The 26,285-nt window shown below is 42.7% G+C and overlaps 1 protein-coding gene across 2 annotated transcripts in view; it reads left to right on the top strand.

Annotated features, from left to right (window-relative positions):
• Positions 1-18,834, top strand: part of TMEM106C (transmembrane protein 106C) — a 62,927-nt gene extending 44,093 nt beyond the window's left edge. For both annotated transcript variants that reach the window (XM_077483748.1, XM_077483749.1), the window contains 2 exons: positions 7,618-7,671; positions 17,967-18,834. In XM_077483748.1, coding sequence (XP_077339874.1) covers positions 7,618-7,671; positions 17,967-18,081 — 169 coding nt within the window. In that variant the 3' untranslated portion in view covers positions 18,082-18,834. The remainder of the gene's footprint in view (positions 1-7,617; positions 7,672-17,966) is intronic.
• The last annotated feature ends 7,451 nt before the right edge of the window (positions 18,835-26,285 follow it).

Genomic DNA, 26,285 nt, shown 5'->3' with positions numbered 1-26,285 from the left:
CTAGGGTGTCTTTGTATCCCGATTTCTCTCCTGACCTTCAGAAAAGAAGAGCTGAATTTATACCAGTTAAAAGGGAAATGGTTAAATACAAGTTAGAATATGCACTCCTCTATCCAGCCCGCTTAAGGGTGATTGCATTAGGAAAAACGCTTTTTTTCAATACGCCACAGGAAGCATCCCAATGGTTAGAAGCAAGTAAGAAAGATCTATAAATATATGTTACAGGGCAGTTGGGTGGTTTCTAAGGGATTCGGGGGTATATTTTTTTGGGGGGGGGATAGGAATAAGGGGTAAGTTTGCTGAAAATTGTTACACTGGTATTATGCACAATATGAGTGGGGGGCAGGGATTGAGCAGTAAGGGCGTGTGGAGTACAAGTGGGTACTTGTAGTGGGGAAGAAAGGGTTCCCATGAGTGGGCGGGGAATCGGAGTGAGAGCACTGAGTAGGATTGGTATGTGTGAGTGGTGGGAGTGTTGCAAGAAGGTCACAATTGTACCCCTAGGGGGTAGCCCTATGGGGCGAGGGGGGGGGGAGAGGGAGTTTGGTAAAAAGGGAGGAGGGGGGCGGGAGAGGGAGGTTGGGGAAAGGGGAGGGGGGAGAGTTGAGGTGGGAAGGAGGGGAAAGGGAACAACAATAAAAATAACACAAGGACACATATATTTGGGTGGGAGAATTGGGAAGGGAGGGCGGGGTAAGGGAATGACAATAAAAGTAATACAAGGATATATAAATTTGGGTAAGGGAATGATAATAAAAATAATACAAAGATACACAAGTTTGGAGACGCACGGTCTAGGAGGGGATGGGAGAAAATGGTATGCACTATTTAGAGTTTATGTATGTAAGACTAAGGGGAAGGGAAGGGGAGGGGAAGGCTTTCCCCTTTCTTCTCTTCTCTCTCTTGGTACTGATATACTTATACACTTTTTTCACCGTTTCTTCTGTTATTCTCAAAACTGCCCAATTGTTAGGTTATTAAGTAGTGATGCAGGGGAAGAGAATTAGGATAGTATCATGGAATGTGCGGGGCCTGGGAGATCCGACCAAAAGAAAAGTGGTCTTGTCAGCTTTAGAGGGTAAAGGACCCGGATTACTATGCCTTCAGGAGACCCACTTAACGGGTGATACGATTCGGTGCCTACAAGGTCGGAAATTCCAGACCCAGTTTCACTCCATGTTCTCAACCTATGCAAGAGGGGTTAGCATCCTTGTTGACAGGGCGGTTCGTTTCTCTTGCTATAATAGCTGTATAGATGTAGAGGGTAGGTATATCTTTTTATACTGTCAAATTGAAAATAGTCCCTACGTGATAGCAAACATATATGTTCCTCCTCCATCTAAATTGGAGATTCTATACAAGCTATTAGCCTTTGTAATAGATAAACCTGATATTCCGGTGATAGCAGTAGGGGACTTTAATGAGGTCTTGGACAAATCTTTGGACAGATTTCCAACTGGAAAAACATCAACGGTGAAAGAGGAAACGAGGTTAGCTCGTTTCCTACTTGAAGCCGGCCTATGCGATGCATGGCGCACTCGGCACCCGGGGGAGCGACAATACTCTTGTTACTCCGCAACTTTCTCTACATTATCAAGACTCGACATGGCTTTGGTTAACAACAGTGCGATGCCACGAGTGGACGAGGTAGAATATGGCCCGAGAGGAGTCTCGGACCACTCCCCCCTAATAGTGACACTTTGTGTAGCTAAAAAACAATACTCTGGCCAATGGAAATTAGACCCCGTATGGTTGGAATTAATGAAGGATACGGATAGGGTGACAACTAGGTTAAAGGAGTTCATTGAGGTTAATAGGGGCACAGCATCAGTGGGGGCCATCTGGGACTCTTTAAAGGCCTTTTTAAGAGGTCTTTTTATTCAACAAATCGCCAGAAGTAGGGCCGAGATGAAAAAACAGGAAGAGGAAGCTACCAAGGCGGTATTAGAGACAGAAAGACAGTACATTATGAATCCGAATCCTACTACACAGAAGGCTTGGCTGGATAAACAGCAAGAATTTAAGATAACTATTAGGCATAAGATGGACAACAGACGTATACTGCAGAAGCAAGCAAATTTTGGGGAGGGAGAAAGAGTGGGGCGAATGCTGTCATTTTTGGTTAAAGTAAATACGTCACCGTCAGCGATAATATCAATTAGAACTTTAGAGGGAGAGATTACTTCTGAACCATCTATTATTAATAATATATTTTATCATTACTATAGTTCACTATATAAGTCCCAAGGAGGAAGTGAAGGGGGAGCTATGGCGGGCTTTTTGGGGAATTTGAATATGCCAACAATAATAGCAGAAGACTTAGTAGTTTTGGAGGCCCCAATTACTATCGAGGAACTCCAAAGAGCGGTGGCAGAGATGCCTAACTTAAAAGCACCAGGACCCGATGGTTTACCAATCGAGGTCTATAAGAGATATGGGGAGGTTTTGCTCCCACAACTATTGGAGACACTGAAGCAGTCCTTGCAGTGTGGAGAATTGCCTTCCTCGATGTTGGAAGCCACGATAGTGGTGATTCCTAAAGAGGATAAAGACCCAATGGACCCGGCCTCATATCGTCCGATCTCGCTTTTGGGATCGGATGTTAAAATATTAGCAAAAGTGCTCGCAACACGCCTAAAAAGAATTGTCCACAAGCTTATCCACCCCGACCAATCGGGTTTTATCCCGAATAGATCTACTAGTATCAATATCCGTAGACTGTTTTTGAATGCCCAGATTCCAGTAGATAATGGCGGCCCCAGAGCAGTCTTGACTCTGGATGCAGCCAAAGCATTCGACAGCCTTGAATGGGAATACTTATTTAAAGTGCTTATTAGATTTGGGTTTGGACCAAACTTTCTCAAATGGATAAAACTCCTCTATACAGACCCAAGAGCGAAAGTTAAAATTAACAATGAGCTTTCTGAGACCTTTTTTTTGGAACGAGGTACAAGGCAGGGGTGCCCTCTTTCCCCCTTATTGTTTGTTTTGGCAGTGGAGCCATTAGCCATCGCTATTAGGGCCAATCCTGATATACAGGGATTTAAGAGAGGACAGGTAGAGGAAAAAATTGCACTATTTGCTGACGACATTCTGCTCTTCCTGGGGGATGTTCAGGCCTCGGTGAAAACGGCAATGAAGATAATTAGAGAATTTGGTCTGATATCAGGATTGACTATTAACTGGGATAAATCCGCTTTGTTGTCGCTGGAACCGGGGTTTATTTGCGCCCCCCAGGAAATTCAGAATCTGAAACAGGTCGAGAAGTTTAAATACTTAGGGGTGTGGATTACTAGGGAGGTAAACTCTTACCTGGAAGATAATTTATCTCCTCTCCTAGTAAAATTAAAACAAAAGGCTGATATCTGGAGTCGCCTCCCCCTTTCGATGGCGGGCCGCTGCAATCTGGTCAAAATGGTATGGCTTCCTCAAATTCTGTATTGCCTCCATAACTCACCAATATGGATAGGGGAAGGATGGTTCAAGAAAATAGAATCCCTATTTAGACTCCTTATATGGAAAAAGGGCCCCTCGAGGATTAGCTTACGGACCCTGCAGCTCCCGTTGGAACAAGGAGGGTTGGCGATCCCATATCCTAGACTCTATTACTTAGCGGCCCAGCTACAGCATTTAGCTGGAGCAAGGGCAATAAGTGAAGCTAACCCCTGCCATAGGCTGCTAATGCTAGGCTGTCCGCATAAGACGCTTGTGGAGGCGTTGGAGGCAAACTCATTTAATATGCACTGCCCAACAATCAATCAGACAGCGAAACTATGGAAAACAGTTAAGGCCTTACTAGGATATCAAAAGACATCTGTGTTGGCTCCCTTATGGGATAATAAAAACCTAGACGAGCTATTTAAAGTGGAAAGATCTAGGGAATGGGAAACTCAAGGGATACATAGGTTAGAGCAAATTGTCCAAGGTTCATCTATTAGATCATTTTCTGACCTAAGATCTGAATTCTCCTTACCAAACCGCTCATTTTACAAATATCTCCAGATCAGACACGCAATTCAGGCCCAATTTAGATCGCAAGAGATACAGTTGATCCAAGTCCCGGTGATATCTCAAATCATGTCTCGAGATACGCTCAAAGGCTTGATTACGTTTATATACGCCAGGCTGGGGGACAAAGTGTTAGATCAAAGCGGTATGATTAAAAGTAAAATGAAATGGGAGAGTGATGTGGGTCCAGTGTCCATACCCGATTGGGATTGGATAATGGAACAGGGAACCAAGGTTTCTATTTCCCCGGCACAGAAAGCTTCTCAACTCTTCTTTTTTCACCGGGTATATTATACACCTAGGAAAATGTTTAGAATGGGATGGAGGGATAATGATCAGTGCCCCAGATGCGGCCGGGTTGGAGATTTTATTCATATGTTCTGGAGGTGCCCGAAACTTTTCAGATATTGGACACAAGTTATAGACCATGTGAATGAGATCTTCGGGTTGAAATTAAAGGCAACAGTGAGGACTTGCTTGTTGGCTATACCGGAGGGATATAAAATCTCTAAAAATAAATTTGCACCAGTTACCAGATGCCTTTTCCAGGCAAGGAAATTAATTGCCCAGAATTGGCAAGCACACTCTAGCCCACTACCAGAAATATGGTTGGCTAACATAAGAAAAAATATTGGAAATGAGAGGGTTTTTTTTGTTAAGCAGGGTAATGGTAAGGAGTTTAAAAAGATATGGGGCCCTGGATTGGGGAAACTAGGGATCCCCCTATAAGTAACTGCGATGGAACAAGCGTTTTTCAGCTTGTACAATTCTACTATCTATTCTTAGTATGTATTTAATTGCTTAGTATATTTTCTTATGAGCGGGGGATAGGGGGGGGGGGGTGGAGGAGGGGAGTAGGGAGAGGGAAATCTGTTCTAGATATGAGGTATTAGGGCAATAGATATCGTCACAATGGGTAGCCTACAAACACTAGGGGATCTTTTATTACCTTTGTATTTAAATTAAATGACACAAAACTTTCATGTGTTTACACTAAGTCAAATATTTGTATAACTAAATATGCCACGATGATGTGGAATTGAGAATGAGACACGAGTGAGCGTTAAGCTGAACCTAGTCTCTGCTATAGAAACACTGATGTGGCAAAAAAGAAAAAAAAAAAAAAAAAAGATCAGCAAACATTACACATTGTTAGGCACACATAACCCCTTGATTACCTGAGATGCTAACCCCTTCCCAGCCAATGTCATTAGTACAGTAACAGTTTATAGTATTAGCACTGATCACTGTATTAGTGCCAGTTAGTGTAAGATTGTCTGCCACACTATCTCAGTCATGTTATACATTGCTGATTACCACCATTGGTAATATTTTTTATTTTATTTTTTAATCTAAATTCTTAATTTATATATACCATGGTTTTTAGACACCATAACTTTCACACAAACCAATGTACATTTATTGAGGTGTGTTTTTTTTTTTTTTTACCAAACACATGTAGCAGAATATATTTTGGTCTATAACAAAAAGTTAAAAATATTGTGTGTTTTTTTTTTTTTTCAAAATTGTTGATCTTTTTACGTTTTGTATAGTAAAAAACCCAGGGGCGATCAAAAGAAAGCTCTATTTATGTGAAAACAAAAGATCTAAATTTTAGTTTGGGTATAGCATTACATGGGGGCTTTGTGGGGGGACTTCCCAAAGCTGAGGCCGGATATAGTCTAAAGAAGATTGTGAACAGGCAGGTAAGTTGTTTTCTTGCAATAAAGACCAGACCCTGCTGGCTTGCAATTTTTAATTTTGTTAACTTTAGTTCTGCTTTAACAGTTAACACCCCTACCGTACCTGTTGAGGTGTGGTTTTGATGCTTGACTGTTACACTAGTTGCATGGATATATTGTCCCCATGTTTGACTGGGCTTCCTCACAATAACAGGCTTTCCCCAGAATCTCCCCATATGTTTTATATGTTTATAGGCTCAAAGTAACTATTGAAGCCTGCACTAATAGGCAGTGAGGCAACTTGCAAGGAGTCGATATATATGCAATGCAAATTCCTAACAGAAATAAGGAAAATGCAGCGTTATTTGCACTACGTGAAACCCAAAATACATTGTGAAACACATAAAATAGTGGCAAAGACAGGTATCAGAGAAGTAAGAAAAAAGTGTCCATCAAAGATTGTTCATCACAATGATACAGATTTATCCACCGATAAAACAATTTAATTGAAGGATTCACTGTAACTTCTATAACTCAAATATGTATGAGATAGGAATACAGCGCCCACCAGCCGGAGGTAAATATTGTGCTTACTGAAATTCATAGCTCCAATCAGAGGCAAACCACAAGCACGAGCTATCCTAAGCTGGACGGATCTCATTGTGGGCACTGCTTACTCCCCGCCAGTCGAAATTTATTGCTCCAATCAGAGGCAAACAGCATGTGTAGATCGTCCCAGGCTGAATGGATCCGTGCACAGCTCCCTACCAGCCAATCTGTTTCCAAAGGAGACTCAGCACTGCCAATATAAAGCACTGCTGTGCCACAGCAAACAGGACAAGGAACGAAGCTCTCAGGGCTGGTTCACTCCAGCTGCGTGGGACTGGGTTGGGCGGCTATTCAAGCACAGTCCCACCACATGGCCACTGCCCATCTCTGTAGCAGCATCTGACATCAACAGGCACCAACCCGGCCCTACGTGTTTTATCCAATGAGATGTCTTTAGGGGCTGAGTATGTTGACAGACCACTGCACGATATAAAGGTTTCATTTCCAAATTCCAACCCCCTCCCCCCCTATCAACTGGCGGGGAGTTAGTGGTGTACGAAATGACAAGCTCATACATGTTGTTTGTCTCTGATTGGGGCTATGAATTTTCCGTAAGCGCAATATCTACCTCAGTGTGGTGAGTGCTGTACTCCTATCTCCTATAGAGATCCTTTAACGGCTGCTTTTTCTTACTTCTGTGACACTTGTCTTTGCCACTCTTTTATGTGTTTAATGATTTCTTTTTGTGATGATGTATTGGGGATTGCACATATTGTTTCTTTGATATAGTTGCATCATTTGCACTATCCATCTCTTTATTCTCATTTTACATTTAGGCGCTGTATTTACTCTATATCTGTTTAGGATTTTGCATATATATTGATTCTTTGTGGGTTACCTCCCTACCTATTAGCGCAGATTTTGATAGTTACAGTGAATCTACATATATTGATATACAGTTGCTATGTGGGCAATCGCTACAGAATTTTTTATGGATGTTTTTTTTTTTTTTTTTTTTTTTTTTTTTTTTTTACTCTTGTGATGTTTTCATTTTATGATGATGTATTTTGGGTTGCACATATGGTTTCTTTTACCATTTGGTTTATTTGTATGACTGTGGTAGTACATAGATTTTAAGTGCCTCTAGGACTGGAAGTTAGGACATTCAGCATTTGTGCTATATAAATGATCATAGTGTGTTATAAATTATTGTAGAATTGCAGAAACAAGTTTATTTTTTTATTATATATATATTTTTTTAATGAATTATAACAAAGTTAACATTTTGACAATTAATAATTTAACAATTTCAAACATTTTGAGCAAAAACTGTTCCTGACTGTTAGTTTTAATACATTTTTTTTTTCTTTCCTACCAGCAACTTCTGCACATTATCTACAGTGAAAGTGCACAATATTGTTGTTTTCGTGCGGTATGTATTGCTTTTATCTTTTTATTTTTATTTATCACTAGGATAATCAACCAGACGCATTCATTCAAAAATTTGTATAAATCAGTTTTATGAAATTCAAGATCCAACAAGTGTTTAATTTATGTAGTCACACTGCTCTGTTAAAAAATGCGAACTTAGATTAAAAATACATTATTTTTGGAATATTCTCTTGTTCGCTACGCTAAGAAATTGTTTATTTGGGCACTAGTGAAATTAAACATACAGGGCCTATTTATACCAATGAGGTTTTCTGTGTGTGTGATTGAAGCTTAGACTACACAAGGGACAAGGATACTCCTTATGCCACAAAATAAATGCATTGTATGATGCATTATCAGAGCATTGCATCCAGCTCCAGGATTGGCTGTGCACACATTTTAAGAATCGGATGGTTTACTTTTCTTGTTTTAAGTTGCCAAGAACACAGGTGCATTTAAATACATTTTTTGTGTAGTGGGCATTTGTGCAAGCTTGTGCAGTGTAATCCTTACTACTGGAATGCTGGGCAAAGAAAGCCAATCAAAATATTTCATGCACAATTCTTTTGAGCCTTTGACCTTTTTTCTCACTTGCCATAGATACTTGTGCAAAGATGTCCGTTTAGGTCTGAAGATGTATGTAGCTTAGCAGCTGACACTTGGTACATACATGAAAGAGAACAGCCTCTATTTTCAGCTTCCCGTATTTCTCCTCTAACCTAGAAGTTGTGTGCAAAAATAGACTCTTGAGATAGAAACAGGAAGCTGCTGTACTATCTCAAGAGTCTATTTTTGTATACAACTTCTATTGGCCTACAGACATTAAGAGACCTGTATTCCACTGATCACATTCTTGTATGTCCAAGGTGCCCACTGAATTCTGTACATGCATTACTATAGCACATAATAAAGTTGTGCATTTACTGTATAGCTAAATAGTGAATGTGTTGAACTTGATTCAGTTAGCTATATAGTTAATGGCATTGGCGCTGAACATCACAAACTATCCACATTTCAAGGTGTGTGTATTTTTAAAGGGGGACAACAAGCTGTGCCCCCAAAAAAAGCAGTACTAGAAACCAGTTTTGTCTGTGCTCTGCCTGCAGCTGATTTGCTCCCTTTCTGTGCCTTAGTCTTCTCTGCCTCTTAATGGAAGTGACCATCTTGATAAAGGCGGGACTTTGCTTCCTAATGTCAGAGCCTCCATCAAAAAGAAAAGTGAACAGCACAGTAGTGACATCACTAAATATCACTCCAAATCTCTTGAGATTAGCAGTCAGAGGCAGCAGTACCTTAGATGATCTCACTGCAGATATATGCTATATTACCAAAAGTATTGGAACACCTGCCTTTACACACACATGAATTTAAATGGCATCCCAGTCTTAGTCTGTAGTGTTCAACAATAAGTTGGTCCACACGTTGCAGCTATAACAGCTTCAGCTCCTCTCGGAAGGCTGTCCACAAGTTTTAGGCTGGGTTCACACTATTGCAAACTGTGCATTTTCCCACATCCAATTCGCATAGCAGGAGATTGTGACTGGCTCTCTATGGAGCTGGCTCACACATCTCTGGTGCGAATTGCACAGGAGTCCTGTGCTTCTTTTGGTCCATTTTCAGGTCTGAATTCAGCCAAAGATTAATTCTCCAGTGTGAACCCAGCCTTAGGAGTGTGTCTATGGCAGGGATGTCCAAACTTTTTTCAAAGAGGGCCAGATTTGATGAACTGAACATGCGCGAGGGCCAACCATTTTGCCTGACATTCTTTGAATCATTAAAATTCGGTCTAAGTCTGTTCGTCCGAGCACTAATACACTGCCCAACAATAATTCTCTTGCCTTTGTGGCTGTGTGTGGTGAAGAGATGAACTCAAGTGTATTATTTGGATACACCGTATTTATTGGCGTATAACACGCACCTTCACTTTAAGAGGGAAGCATCAGGAAAAAAAATTTTTTAATTAAAGAACTGTGAAGAAAAATAAGGGCCAGTGCCCATCTGCAGACCCACAATTGCCAGGAACGCAGAGCCCACCATTGCCAGGAACGCAGAGCCCGCCATTGCCAGGAACGCAGCGCCCGCCATTGCCAGGAACGCAGCGCCCGCCATTGCCAGGAACGCAGCGCCCGCCATTGCCAGGAACGCAGCGCCCGCCATTGCCAGGAACGCAGCGCCCGCCATTGCCAGGAACGCAGCGCCCGCCATTGCCAGGAACGCAGCGCCCGCCATTGCCAGGAACGCAGCGCCCGCCATTGCCAGGAACGCAGCGCCCACCATTGCCAGGAACGCAGCGCCCACCATTGCCAGCAATGCAGCCCCACCATTGCCAGCAATGCAGCCCCACCATTGCCAGCAATGCAGCCCCACCATTGCCAGGAATGCAGCGCCCACCATTGCTAGAAATTCACTCACCATTGCCAGGAATGCAGCCCCACCATTGCCAGGAATGCAGCCCCACCATTGCCAGGAATGCAGCCCCACCATTGCCAGCAATTCCGGACCGCGGGCCGGACTTTGGACATGCCTGGTCTATGGGAATGTTTGACCATTCTTCCAGAAGCGCATTTGTGAGGTCAGGCACTGATGTGGACAGGAAGACCTGGCTCACTGTCTCCGGTCTAATTTGTTCCAAAGGTGTCCTATCTGGTTGAGGTCAGGACTCTGCACAGGCCAGTCAAGTTTATCCACCCCAAACTAGCTCATCCATGTCTTTATGGACCTTGCTTTGTGCACTGGTGCGCAGTCATGTTGGAACAGGAAGGGGCCATCCCCAAACTGTTTTCACAAGCACGGGAGCATGAAATTGTCCAAAATGTCATGGTATGCTGATGCCTTAAGAGTTACCTTTTACTGGATCTAAGGGCCCAAGCCCAACCCCTGAAAAAAAAAACCCACACCATACCCCCCCCCCCCCCCCCCCCCCCTGTCCACCAAATGATTTGGACCAGTGCACAAAGCAAGATCCATAAAGATATGGATGAGTAAGTTTGGAGTGGAGGAACGTGACTTGAAAGTTTGAGTTCAGTCCCACTTTATTGTGCAGTTGTAACCTTTTTTGATTGCTTTCCTCATAGAAATTGTTACATTAATATATTTGTTGCATATTCTATCTGTGCTCCATATATTCCTATTATCAGACGATTTACAGCTGTGAATAATTAAATACTGATTTTACCTATATGTACTGCCTTTTGTACCTTGTTTCTGCTATGAAAGGCCGGGCTCTGTTTCTTTATCGTACATTACGGGACACAAAGCCATAGTATTAACTATATGGGTTATAGCCACCTTCAGGTGCTGGACACTGGCATACCCAATACAGGAAGTTCACTCCCTATATAACCCCTCCTCCTACCAGGAGTACCTCAGTTTTTTTCGCCAGTGTCTAAGGTGTTGGTCACGAGTGAAGATGTGCTCTGAAGAACCGCAGGAGGGATCCTTGCTGGATTTAAATAGCCCCCAGAGACAAGATCCATCCAAAGTGCCACTGAGGCCAAGGTGGATGGTACTCGGGCCTCATATACGAAGCACAAGGTTTTGCCTGTAACGCCTCTCTTTGCAGGGCTGGACCCCGTGACCCAGGGCTTTGGTCATGCTTACATTACCTAAAGTTTTTCCTGGCAGGTGCTATTACAGGTCCAAGGGAGTGAAACCCCCAATAAAAAGTGACCTGGTCCTTGAAGTTTTGCTAACGCAGCCCACCGTTATGGGTGAGGGTCGGATCTGTCCTGTTAATTCAGCAGAATTCTGCAGTGGGAATAAGGTAAGGGAAGAAGCCTAGGAACTATAAAAGTCCACCTATGTTTTTCTTCTTTAGGGAACAATGTTGTCATGCCTTAACTCTCCACTAGAGGGAGTCTGTGCACTTACCTTAATCTGTTGTCTTCACTTCAGCTCAGTGTCAGTCTGTGTGTGGCCGCAGCAGCTTGCATAGGGGGATTCCTCTTGAGGTAAGGTCTGCCATGCTTTTCTCCCACCTGAAGGGACCAGGAGGGTTAGGGAATCGGCAGTTGTTGTTACCCCCTCTTGCGTAGTTCCCGGGTTTCGGCTCCGTAGGTTTTTCTCTTCCTGCTTGCATCATTAGGCTCTGTCTTCTCTCCCCCTTTTGTCTCGGTCTGCGGACCCGAAGGCCGTCCGTGGTGACGCATGTAAAAGTTTTTTTTTTTGAAAATCAAAGGAAAGGGAGGGGGCCAGTTGACGGAGGGGGCAGGGCCTAGGCACGGCACTGTGTGCAAAACGCACTGCGCAAGCGCAGGCTTAAAAGATCAACTGGAGCTCGGCTGATAGCGAGGAGAGGCAAGCCTGGCTAATCTTGGGACATCAGAGCGGTGGGGCACATAAGGGCTGCAAAGGGCATTCCTAATATGAAAAGCATGTTTTTCCCAGCGCTAGGCTGAACTTGTGTAGCGGCATTACACTGTCAGACTATGTTCAGCGATTAGTGCATTAATTAGTGCCTCTGCTTTTGTGCTTGGGACTATGCGTACCAAAAAAGACACCACAAAGACCAAAGGGGTACAAAGATTTCACTACCAGGCGCTAGGAACTCCAGTCATGCCTCCACACTGTCATCCTCTCCTGAAATACCAGATATGTGAAGCCAGGTTGAGTCATTGGAACAAATTGGTGCAGCTGCTTCTCACATCTTGGAACCTGTATATGTGACTGAAGATGCATTTTCCTCCACCTTTAATCGCATACTCCATCTAGAGCTGCACAATTAATTGTCAAGAATCGTTATGGTGATCTTGACTAAAGTGTTTCACAATTCTTTCTATTCAAAGAATTCTCTCTGCTCTTCTGAAGCTACAGCCATCAAAAGAAAGAGAAAAACTGGGCAGTCTGCCAAGAATCAAAACATTCTTTATCAGTTGAACTTCCTATAAACATTGTAACAATTTGCCAATGGAATAGACTTTGTGTGTAAGTGAAAAAAAGTTTAACCACTTAAACCTTTTTCTGACATTTGTTGGTTTCAAGATAAAATCATTTTTTTTTTTTTTTGCTAGAAAATTACTTGGAACCTCCATATATATATATATATATATATAATATAGTTATAGTAGGCACCCTAGAGAATAAAATGGTGGCTGTTGCAATATTTTATGTCACACTGTATTTGCTCAGCGGTCTTTCAAATGCAATTTTTTGGGAAAAAATTACTTCAATAATAAAAAAATAAAAACAACTAACCCATATAGTTAGCCCATGTTTTTTTTTTTTTTTTGTATAATGTGAAAGATTTTACATTGCGAGAATTGTCATCTTTTTATTCTAATCAAAAAAAAATCATGATTCTCATTTTGGCCAGAATTGTGCAGCTCTGACTCCATCCAAAGGGATAGGAAGCCTGATAGATCTCCCCACCTTAGACCCTGGGTACAGGATGAGGTGTTACCCTCAGGGGATCAGGAGGAAAGACAAACCGATTACTCCTCTGCAGAGGAAACAACGGTAGATTAACCCTTTTCAGCCTCGCCAGCCTGAGAAGTTGCTGGTACAATCTCTTATGGAGATGGTTGTTTTACTTTCATGCTACCCCTAATGGAGTCTGCTGAAAGTTTGGTTTCTTCCTTGGGTTCCTTAAAACCTTCACAGCCTTTGCATGCCTTTCCTGTCCATGCATTACTTGAAAAGCTTATGTATGCTGCATGGGATCACCCGGATAAGCATTTTCTCCCTCCAAAGAGATTCTCAGTTCTCTACCCCATGGAGGAGAAATTCACCAAAAAATTGAATGTACCAGAAGTTGACGCTGTGATTTCCAGTGTGAATAAAAGTCTAACTTGTCCAGTAGATAATGCACAAATGCTTAAGGATCCAACCGATAAAAGGTTGGAACTCCTGTTAAAATCCTCTTTTTCTTTGGCAGGTGCCGTTACACAGCCTGCAGTCACTGCAATAGGCATCTGTCAATCCCTTAAGGACCAATTTAGATAGGCCTTGCGCTTATGCTAGTAAACATGCATAGAATCCTGCGGTTAAAAAATTGGTCAGCCAAAGCACCATGCAAAAAACTCCTGACTGGTTTCCCTTTTCATGAGGATCGGCTATTTGGGGATAATTTGGACAATTTCCAGTGGGAAAAGTACTCTTTTTGCCAGTCAAAAGAAATCGTAAATGCCCTTCATCTGCTTCCAGGTAGTGGCGATGGCCTCTGCTGCCGACTCTAGAGGAAAACCTCAGGGTCAGGCCCAGGCTCAAAATAAGTCCTGGGGTAAGAAACCTGCAAAACAGAATTCTAAAGCCTCATTATGAAGAGGCATCAACCCCTCGTCTGGGGGGGGGGGGGGGGGGGGGGGGGACTTCCGCAGTTCTCAGAAGTCTGGCAAGAGGAAATTCAGGACAGATGGGTCACCTCCACGGTAACTCTAGGGTGGAAACTGGAATTAAAGGACTTTCCACCGTCTCGTTTTCTGAGGTCAAACGTTCCCAAAGATCCAGGGAAAAGACAATCTCTGTTTCGGGCACTAGACCGATTTAATGGCTCATACAAATCCCCACAGAAGAGCAAGGTTTGGGGTTTTATTCAAACCTCTTTACGGTACCAAAACCAAGTGGGGATGTCAGACCCATTCTAGATCTAAAAAAATCGAACTCTGTTCCTCAAGATCCGCTCCTTTCGCATGGAGTCGATCAGTTCAGTGGTTTTTCTCCTACAAGGAGAACTTCTGACATCTATCGACATCAGGGATGCATATCTGCATGTGCCTATATTTCCTGCTCACCAAAGGTTTCTGCAGTTTGAGGTAGAACAGCAGCATTTCCAGTTTGTAGCCTTGCCCTTCAGGCTAGCGACAGCACCCCGGGTGTTTATAAAAGTTCTGGCCCCACCTCTAGCCAGGTTAAGGGCACAGGACATTAGTCTTGGCGTACCTAGACAATCTATTGCTAATAGACCAGTCGGTAGCTCACTTGGAGCAAAGCATACGCATTACAACCAGTTACCTGGAAAGTCTAGGTTGTATTCTCAACCTAGAGAGTTCTACCTTAAAACCGCTAAAAAAGCTAGTACTTGGGTCTGATCATAGACACAGCCCAGAAAAAGGTGTTCTTGCCTCAGGCAAAGGTCTACGCCATAAGAGAGCTGGTGCAGATGGTCAGGTTGAAAAGAGATCCCTCCATTCGCCTTTGCATGAGGTTGTTAGGAAAGATGGTGGCTTCATTCAAAGCCATTCCCTATGCCCAGTTCCATTCAAGACTGTTGCAAAACAGTATCCTGTCTGCTTGGAACAAGAATATTCAAGCTTTACACTTGCCAATGCGGCTGTCTCGAAGGATGTCCCAAAGGCTCAGTTGGTTACTAACCCAGAGTATGTGGAAAGGAAAATCTTTCAGACCAGTTATCTGGAAGGTGGTAACAGATGCCAGCCTTTCAGGGGAGCAGTGCTAGAAAAGACAACCATCCAGGGACAGTGGTCAAGGACAGAAAGGACCTTGCCCATCAACATCCTAGAGATCCAGGCAGCAAGGCCTGGACATTCAAGTTACAAGGTTGCCCTGTCAGGATCCAATCTGACAATGCCACAGCTGTGGCTTACGTCAATCACCAAGGGAGGCACCAGGAGTCTCGCAGCACAGAAGGAGGTGAACCATATCCTAGCTGGGGCAGAAAGGAATGTTCCATGCCTATCAGCAGTTTTCATTCCAGGCGTAGAAAATTGGCAGGCAGAATTCTTGAGCTACCAGCAGTTGCCCCTGGGGGAATGGTCTCTTCACCCCATTTTGTGGGTTGTTTGCCAGAAATGGGGGACTTCGGACGTAGATCTACTGACATCCAGATTCAACACGAAGTTGTTCAACTTTTTGTCCAGGATGAGGGATCCATTCGCATGCAGAACAGATGCGTTGGTGACCCCGTGGAATCAGTTCTCACTGATTTGTGCATTTCCCCTATTCAGTTGCTGCCATGACTTCTTTGCAGGATCAAGCTGGAAAGAAAGCTGGTAATTCTGGTAGCTCCAGCATGGCCCAGAAGGTCCTGGTATGCAGAAATCGTAAAGATGGTGGTGGAGGGTCCATGGTCCCTTCCACTACGGCCAGACCTACTCTCACAAGGGCCGATATTCCATCCTACCTTACAAACTCTAAATTTAACGGCTTGGCTATTGAAACACACATTCTGAAGAAACGTGGACTTTCCGGGTCGGTTATTTCTACCTTGATTAATGCAAGGAAGCCAGCTTCCAGAACTATAGAGTCTGAAGGGCTTATGGTTCCTGGTGTGAATACAAGAGTTGCTACCCTCTGAGGTATATCATAGCCAGAATCCTTGCCTTTCTACAATTAGGGGTAGAGATGAATTTGGCCTTGAGTACTATTAAGGGCCAAGTCTCAGCTTTATCGATCTGTTTTCAAAGACCAATTGCTTCACATTCTTTAGTCTGGGGTTCTATGCAAGGGGTGATACGGCCTAATCCGCCAGTTAGACCACCATTGAACCATTGGGACTTGAACTTTTATCAGTGTTACAAAAACAGCCATTTGAACCGATACAGCATATTCCCTTAGTCCTACTGACAAGGAAGTTGGTTTTCTTGGTATTGCTATATCCTCAGAAAGGAGGGTTTTGGAATTGGCTGATCTTTCTTGTAAAGAGCCATACTTGGTTATTCACGAGCAGAGAGTGGTATTGTGCCCTCGTCCAGGTTTTCTGCCAAAAGTGGTCTCAGGTTTTCACCTGAACCAAGATATTGTCCTGCCATTGTTTATTCCAAAATCATGTTCCAGGGAAGAGAAGTCACTACATTGTCTTGATGTGGTGAGAGTGGTCAAAGTCTATTTAAAGACAACTGCTCAGATCCAGAAGACTGATGTCTTATTTATATTGCCAGAAGGTCCTAAGAAAGGGCAAGCAGCGTTCAAATTCACAGTCGCTGATTGGATTTGGCAAGTTAAAATTCAAGCTTATGATTTAAGGGGTAAGGGGTTTTCAAGTCAAAGTGCACTCTACTAGAGCGGTTAGTGCTTCTTGGGCAGTGCGTCACCAGGCCTCCATGGCTCAGATCTGTAAGGCCGCAACTTGGTCTTCAGTACATACATTCACCATGTTTTATCTGTGAATGTAAAAAGGCATGAGGATATCGCCTTTGGGCGCAGTGTGCTGCAGGCAGCAGTATAGGCCCTCAAGTCCGGGGGTGCCCTACGGGTTGTGTCTCCCTCCCCTCTAATAGCATTGCTATGGGACGTCCCATATGGTTAATACTATGGCTCTGTGTCCTGTGATGTACGATAAAGAAAATAGGATTTTTATAACAGCTTACCTGTAAAATCCTTTCCTTGGAGTACATCACGGGACACAGAGGTCCCGCCCCTCTTTCTGGGATTTAAGTATATTGCTTTTCTACAAAAACTGATGTTCTCCTGGAAGAAGGTTATGTAGGGAGTAGGGGTGCAAGGATCGGCACTGATCCGCGATCCGAACAGGTCACCCCGCTCGGATCGGCACACTCCTCGATCCGCAGAGCGCTCCGTGGTCTCGGCCTTAGGAAAGGCTGCGGCTTCGGACTAGTTCTGGAGCGGTGACCATCTTGGTACACCTGTCGCGTTTACAATGTGATCACTCCGTCAAAAGACGGAGTGATCACCTGTAAACAAACCGGCGTCACGATGACGCCAGTTCCTCTCTCCCTCTCTGTACTGATCTGTACAGTGGAGGGGAGAAATCGGATCACAGCCATCCCAGCAATACCCTGCCACTACTCTGCAATACATACCCTGCCAATACTCTGCAATACTTACCCTGCAATACCCAGCCATACCCATCTATGCTCAGCCAATATTACATTGGGGGAGATGACATGTATATTACAGTGGGGGAGATGTATATTGCAGTGGGGACTATATGGTGGTGGCACAGGTTTTTGCAAATTCAATTATTATTTGCTGATCCGAAAAATGATCCGATCCGTGACTCTGATCCGAGGAACAATCTGATCCGTGAGTCTTTTGATCCGTTGCACCCCTAATAGGGAGTGAACTTCTTCTATTGGGTATGCCAGTGTCCAGCACCTGAAAGTGGCTATAACCCATATAGTTAATACTATGGTGCTGTATCCCGTGATGTACTTCAAGAAAAGGATTTTACAGGTAACCCATTATACGAATCCTATTTTGTCCATACAAGTCATGGGTTCAGATTAAGAAAAATGCAAGAAACTCTCATTAAAAAAAATCTTGGATATTCCCAGCAGTGACAAAATAATATAAAACCTGGATATTGTTGTGGGGCTTAAAGACTGGGAAATCTTGCAATCTTGTTTTTAAGTTTGTTACTCATTCTATTTTCCCTTCTAGAACATCGGTGAAATTTTCCTACATTGGACACACATCCCAGAGCTCTTTGGAGACATACCAGTATATTGACTGTGGCGCAAACTCAACTCTACTAGTTGATCACCATGCATTATAAACTTTAATGGGACAATGTGTTAACATCATCCACATCACTTACCTGTCATTGTGATTTCCCTGCAGAGAGTATTAACCTTATACCACTGTGGAGGCTGGAGCGCATGTTTACATTAAAAAGTACTGCACTGTGCAGGGACGGTTTCTTTTAATTGTACAGCTTGTGCTTAACCACTCTGTAACTTGGTACATATTTATAGAGGAATGTTGGCAATACTTTTATGCAGGAAAGCACAAAATGGCATTATGTTTAGTTGTACTTTATAGGCTTTTTTGGATTTTAAGTTAAAATATACACACTAGTTTAAAGCTCATTTCACCCTTCCTCTTAACAGGGGGAATACTTCTGTACATAACTAACTTATAGTTGAAGATACTTCTACATTATGTTGTAGATTTTTACTGGGACTAGAAGGCATAGTGTGTGATTCTCCAACTATTTATTAAGGATATGTGCATTAAAAGTCTACTTTGGACTCACTGATAATCCAGGACTTTTCACCATTTTAATCTGTTTTCCCATAATTTATCACAGTTATCTCAGATCGCCTTGGGTTTTCAGAGGCTTAATTCACATTGTTTGTTTTCTTCAATAATAAAAGTGGGGTATAGAATATGCAGGAGTGTTTTATAAAAACAGGAGAAAATAGCAATTGGTCAGCTGTCTAATTTGTGTATCATTGCAAATACTATACATTAGTGACAATTGTATGTGTACCTAAACTCAAATATTGCAATAAATTTACAAGCACTTTTTTTTTTTACAGCAAAAAGTATAACTAGTGAACTGATAATGCTATGCAGCAAACCATATACCAGGCTTAAACCTGCCATGAGAACCATTGCTGCCCCTAGTCCTTTTTTGTAAATACAAATACCTTTTGTAAATTTCAGGCACATACGTTTTTACTTCACCAGCTGTATGCTTGCACTGAGTTACAAACTCATTGTTAAAACCAGAGACAGCCAGGCAACTAGCACTTTCAGAAGGTGGTAAGCTATAGCACCCCATATATTCCTTTTGGGACCAGTATCCCCTAATTAGAGTTTTGCAAAATCCAGTGCAACCAGATTCTGCAAGCTGCTTACATTTGTTTTTGATCAGGACTGCCCACAATTTAAAGTGTTACTAAACCCAGTACCCTGCATTCACTATATCTGGTCTCCCACAGAAAATGGTAATGCAATTATTTTAGTAAATATAAACTGCTAAATACCTTTTCTCATCAGCGGTATATAGCAGTCTTGTGACTTCTATCAGTGCCTGGTTAAAGCTTGTAGGAGAAGTTTTCATACTGCACTGGCTGTCCTATCGGGATACAGGACCCTGTGCCTCCCTGTCTGGACAGTGCTGATTGGCCCTGTGCTCATTACATGCACTCTCCCAGGAAAACAAAAAAAAACTCTATTGGTATACACCAAACTGAGCATGTGCAGCCTGACTCCAGAATCATATTTCGAAATGTTATGGCATCAATGCAAGAAGAGGAGGGCCTGTGCATACAGGATCAAACAGCAATGCAGAGGATTAACCCCTTAGGTTCCACGGTGAATATAACAAGCCTGCTTTACTGCATATACAGACTGATTTTACTGTTTTGGGTTTAGTAACACATTAATTTAATTTTAATTATTGGATCCTGGGCTTTGCCACTGCACTCTCTTTATCTGTCTGAGAGAGAAAACTTGGAATACTTAGCATGCCCATTCACATCACTCTGCATTTGATTTTCTAAGATTACCTGGCTTGTTGCAGTTCAGTTAAATGTGAATGAAAAATGAAGTGCTGTGCAGGTTGCCCTGCCCCCCAACCCCAAATACCTTTTTAGTGTGCATCGCATACTAGCTCGTTATGAAATACCTTAGAATGAAGCTTTTGCAGCAGGCCCTGCACACCGCTGACATGTCGAACATCTTCACCGGAGTTTCTTCTGGCTTCATGGCGCTGTGATTGGCCTGGAGCTGTGATGACGTCACTCCCGCTGGGAGTCGCCGTTCACGGCACGGGATTCGGAAGTAATAGCACCAGTGGGCTGTTTCTTCAGAGCGCATGCGCCAGTGATGGCGCTGGATGCATGGAATGTAAAAATCTCCTAAACTAGTATAGGTTTAGGAGATATCTGCACAATCTATAGGTAAGCCCTATTATAGGATTCCCTATAGCAGTGATGGCGAAACTTGGCATCCCAGATGTTTTGGCACTACATTTCCCATGATGCTCAACTACACTGCAGTGACTGAGTGTATGAGCATCATGGGAAATGTAGTTCCAAAACATCTGGGATGCCAAGGTTTGCCATCACTGCCCAATAGGTACAGCTTCCTCTTTTTAAAGGAAACTTATCTTGCCATACTCATCCTCTGGTTTTAGTATTTTGAGCGTCCTCAATCATGAGCTATTGTGTGAAGTCTAAAAAGTCAGAACTTTTGATTTGTATAGTTCTGGGTCAGTGACTTAAAAAACATTGAAGCCATTGGATCAGCATGCAGCCAGGCCACCTACATTCTCCCAAGGAGATTTGCATTTGCATTGTATTTGTGTTTTTCTCATGACAGGTTTATTTTAGTAATGTGTGGTGATCCATAGTTTCACTAAAACTTAATATTCCAGCAGTTCAGCATAGACCAGTCAGTAAAAGGATGTTTTTCTCATTGTGTTCCCTTTTTACATTGTTCTTTCTCTTAAAAAAATAAAGGTTTTTATGTTCAGTGGTTGTGTCTTTTCTGGAATGTCTGGTTCTGCTGAGTTTGACAGTATTCGGGACCTAATTTCAAACACATTGCCCAGAGTGTTGAGTGTATCTTTGAATGAAGCGTTGTTTCATTTAGTAACATAAAGGAAAGTAAGTCACATGCCATTTAGAGCCACCTTTTTGGCTTGGTGAGGGACGTGTTTTTTTTTTTTTTTTTTTTTTTTTTTAGCAAATGCTAATGAATATCATTATGCCAGAGAGCCCTGTATTTCAATGTACTTTTCGTCTGTACACTGGAGAGTATTTCGTTCCTATAATTGTGGTGGAATTTAAAGTTGTCAAGAAATATGGTAACATCTATTAATAAAAATACTGTTTTTTTTTTTTTTTTTTTTTATCAGCAAAGTGTATCCATTCCAAAAAGGACAAGATAGGAGATATTAAAAGTATTTTATATAGACGTGTAAATGAAAGGTAGAACAATTGTAACCACTTGCTGACTGCCTAAGGGGGAATGTACGTCATTCATTTTTTACATTAAATACCAGGGTTATGGCTGCAGCTAGATTCCATAACCCCGGTATCTTTTTTTTTTTTTTCTCCTTAAGTGGCTGGCTTTCTGATTAAAAGTGATCCCAGTGGCGTGTTCACTGCGGAATCACTTTTAGAAGAGGTGGGATGGGTGCCGCCACCCCGAGGCCCCCCCCCCCCCCCCCCACTTCACAGTAGTTTCTGGGCTTACCGGAGCCATCAGTAATGTCCGGAAGTCATCTGATGAAGCAGGAAGCTGAGAGAGGGCCCTTACTTGGCTTTATGCCCATAGACGACCGGAGCAACATCTGATGTCACTTCCGGTTCTCGGGCATAAACAAAAGATTTTTTTTTATTTTTTATTAACCACTTGCAGACTGCCCACCATAGATATACTGTGGCAGGGTGGTGGCTCTGTACCAGATCACATACCTAGTCTAAGATCTGACACTTCGGTGTCTGGTGTGCACATGCCGCTAGTGACCCGCTCCCGCTGTGTTCACACACACCAGAATCCAGCACGGACTCAGTCGGCCATCACCTGCAGATTACACAGGTAGAATGACAAGCTGCCTCTGTAAATAATGCAGATTGTCAGAAAGGAAGGCATTGATCCTGTGTGTCTGCTAAGCAGGAACACAGGTCTTTGCCTTCCCCTAGTCAAAGCACCTCCCCCACAGTGAGTAAGCACAACCTAGGCACACAGTCAACCCTTTGATCGCCCCTGATGTTAACCCCTTCCTGGCCAGTTTCAGTACAGTGACAGTGCAATTTTTTTTTTTAGCATTGATCCGATTTGTCTGCCAAAATATCACAGTCCCGCTATAAGTCGCTGCCATTACTAGTAAAAAATAAATACAAATATCCCATAGATTGGTTTGCGCAAAAGTTATAGCATCTGCAATCCATATATGCTTATTGGGATTTTTTTATACCAAAAATATGTAGCAGAATACATATTGGCCTAAATTGATGAAGAAATCCAATTTTTATGCTATAAAAAAAAAAAAAAATGTAATACCACAGAGGTGATCAAATACCACCAAAAGAAAGCTGAATTCGTGGGGAAAAAAAGGACAAAAATTTTATTTGGGTAGTGTCGCACGACTACACAATTGTCAGCTAAATCAACAGAGTGTTGTATTGCAAAAAATGGCCTGGTAAGGAAGGGGGTAAAACCTTCCAGAGCTCAAGTGGTTGAAGTTAAAATGTGTTTTTTATTTATTTATTTATTTTTTACTTTTGCTTTTAAAGTAAATGAGAGATCTGTCATGCTTCTTTCTATTACAAGGGACGTTTATATTCCTTGTAATAGGAATAAAAGTAAAAAATAAAATAAAGGGACAGTGCAAAAATAAAAAGTCAAATAAATGAGAAAAAAATATATAAGGCATATATGTAGCACATGTGAGGTATCGCCGTGATGATTGGAGCAAGAACCATAATTCTAAGACCTCCTCTGTAACTCTGAACGGGTAACCTGTAAAAAAAGTTTTAAAGCTTTGCCTATCGAGATTTGTAAGTACCGTAGTTTGGTGCCATTTCATAAGCGCATGCAATTTTAAACCATGACATGTTGGGTAGCTATTCACTCGGCATAACATCAACTTTCATGTTATACAAAAAAAATAGCGGTGTGTGTGTATATATGTGTATGTGTGTGTGTGTGTGTGTTTATATATATATATATATATATATATATATATCTATATCACAAGTGAGTGAGTATACCCCTCTCATTTTTGAAAATATTTTATATCTTTTCATGTGACAACACTGAAGAAATTATACTTTGCTATAATGTAAAATAGTCAGTGTACGGCTTGTATAACCATGTAAATGTGCTGTCCCCTCAAAATAAATCCGCACACAGCCATTAATGTTTAAAGAGCTGGCAGCAGAAGTGAGTAAACCCCTGTGGAAATGTCCAAATTGGGCCCAATTAGCCACTTTCCCTCCCCAAAGTCATGTGACTCGTTAGTGTTACAAGGTCTCAGGTGTGAATGGGGAGAAGGTTTGTTAAATTTGGTGTGATCACTCTCACATACTGGTCACTGGAAGTTCAACATTATTAATATTATTTCAGTTAATTATATAGCGCCATCAATTTACGCAGCGCTTTACATATACATTGTACATTCACATCAGTCCCTACCCTCAAGGAGCTAACTCACATTCATACATACTAGGGACAATTTAGACAGGATCCAATTAACCTACCAGCATGTCTTTGGAGTGTGGGAGGAAACCAGAGTACCCGGAGAAAACCCACGCAGGCACAGGGAGAACATGCAAACTCCAGGCAGGTAGTGTCGTGGTTGGGATTTGAACCAGCGACCCTTCTTCCTGCTAGGCAAAAGTGCTACCCACTACACTGTAACATGGCACCTCATGGCAAAGAACTCTCTGTGAATCTGAAAAAAATAATTGTTGCTCTACATAAAAATGGCATAGGCTATAAGAAGATTGCCAAGACCCCAAAACTGAGCTGCAGCAGGGTGGCCAAGACCATACAGCAGTTTAACAGGACAGGTTCCATTCAGACCAGGCCTTGCCATGGTTGACCAAAGAAGCTGAGTGCACGTGCTCAGTGTAATATTCAGAGGTTGTCTTTGGGAAATAAACGTATGACTGCTGCAGAGGTTGAAGGGGTGGGGGGGTCAGCTGGTCAGTGCTCAGAACATACTGCATTAAATTGGTCTGCATGGCTGTTGTCCCAGAAGGAAGCCTCTTCTAAAGATGATGCACAAGAAAGCCTGCAACCAGTTTGCTGAAGAAAAGCAGACTAAGGGCATGGATTACTTAAACTATGTCCTGTGGTCTAATGAGATCAAGATAAACTTATATGGTTCAGATGGTGTCAAGTGTGTGTGGCCGCAACCAGGTGAGAAGTACAAAGACAAGTGTGTCTTGTCTACAGTGAACCATGGTGGTGGGAGTGTCCTGGTCTGGGGCTGCATGAGTGCTGTCGGCACTGGGGTGCTACAGTTCATTGAGGGAACCATGAATGCCAACATGTACTGTGACATACTGAAGCAGACCATGATCCCCTCCCTTTGGAGCCTGGGCTGCAGGGCAGTACTCCAACATGATAACGACCCCAAACACACCTACAAGATGACCGCTGCCTTGCTAAAGATGCTGAGGGTAAAGGTGATTGACTGGCCAAGCATGTCTCCAGACCTAAACCCTATTAAACATCTGTGGGGCATCCTCAAACAGAAGGAGGAGGAGCGCAAGGTGTCTAACATTCACCAGCTCAGTGATGTCATCATGGAGGAGTGGAAGAGGACTCCAGTTGCAAGCTGTGAAGCTCTGGTAAACTCCATGCCCAAGAGGGTTAAGGCAGTGCTTGATAATGGTGGCCACACAAAATATTGATACTTTGGGACCAATTTATACATTTTCACTTAGGGGTGTACTCACTTTTGTTGCCAGCGGTTTAGACATTAATGGCTGTGTGTTGAGTTATTTTGAGGGGAAAGCAGATTTACACTGTTATACAACCTGTACACTCACTATTTTGCATAGTAGCAAAGTGTACTTTCTTCTTTGTTGTCACATAAAAAGATATAATAAAATATTTACAAAAATGAGAGAGGTGTACTCATTTTTGTAAGATACTGTGTGTGTATTTTTTTTTTTTTTCATTCATTGAAGTGTATTGTTTTCCCAAAAAATTAAGTTTGAAAAACCACTGCGCAAAAACTGTGCGACATAAAAAAAATTCAATCAGGGGGTTCTATGTAATTCTCTAGCAAATAATACTGATTTTCACTTGTAAGCAACAAATGTCAGAAAAAGGGCTGGTTAGCAAGAGGTTAAATACCTTGAAGGGGGTAATCTGGGGGGGTATTTGTACTGTCCTGTCATTTTCAGGACTCAAGAAATGAGATTGGCCGTCATTACACCAGGAATGATCGATCTTCAAATATACACTGTATGCCATAGTTTGAAAGTGTCTGGTCTTGAAGTAGCAAATATGCTGCTCTTAAAGTGGTTGTATAGTAATTTTTTTAAACTTTTACCTACAGGTAAGCCTATAATAAGGCTTGCCTGTAGGTAAAAAAAATATCTCCTAAATCTGAACAGTTTAGGAGATATTCCCCTAGCAATGCGCCGCTGACTGCAGCGGCGCATGCGCACAGGGGATTCTCGGCTGAAAGTCCGGCAGACGTCGGACCCTGCAGGAAAGAAATCTCCCGCGCGTAAGCGCAGGAGTGATGATATCGTGGCTCTGGCCACTCACAGCGCCAGAGCCACGATACCCGGAAGACACACCGAGGGAACATGTCAGCTCCCTCGGCGTGGATCGGGCGACATGACAGGGCCTTGTTCTAAGGTATTTCATAATGAGCTAGTATGCGGCGCATACTAGCTCATTATGCCTTTTCCTTTGCAGGTCAAAAAAAAAAACTTCAGCGGGTTTACTCCCGCTTTAAATCAACTCATGCAGGTAGTTCTTATTTACTTCTACATTGTTATGCAAAACCCGTACCAAATTCAAAATAAAATACAGACCGTATACATGAAGTGGAGCTAATAAAGACTTAAAGTGAAGTGGCACTTCAGCTCATTTGTCTCTTCCCCCTCCCGGTGATACATTTGGCACCTTTTGCAAAAGGGGAGGGGGGAGCGGATACCTGTCTTTGACCGGTATCCTATCACCACTTCCGGGAGTCTCAGCCACGGCACGTTATGTCAGCGCTCGGCTCCCTCCTCCTTCGCCTGCCACTGGCCTAATAGGAGAGCTCAGCGGGTGCCTCGTGCATGCGTAGTAGGGACCCGGTGTGAAGCCGTAATGCTTGGAGTGGCATGCCCCAAATTCATGTACAAGTTCTAGACAGGTAGAATTTTGACACGCTGCACCACTTTTAGAACACATGTGAATCACTTATGCAAAATCTGTCTGCGGCAGTCTTTATGAATTGCAGGGATGGTATGCAATTTTGTAGCTAAAGGCTACTAGGTTCAGCTTTAA

Source organism: Lithobates pipiens, unplaced genomic scaffold (assembly GCF_037356315.1).
Source record: "Lithobates pipiens isolate NorthernLeopardFrog02 unplaced genomic scaffold, aLitPip1_a1.2 Scaffold_16, whole genome shotgun sequence".
NCBI lineage: Eukaryota > Metazoa > Chordata > Amphibia > Anura > Ranidae > Lithobates > Lithobates pipiens.
Note: the sequence above shows the minus strand (reverse complement) of the source record. Positions and strands in the feature narration are given on the sequence as shown.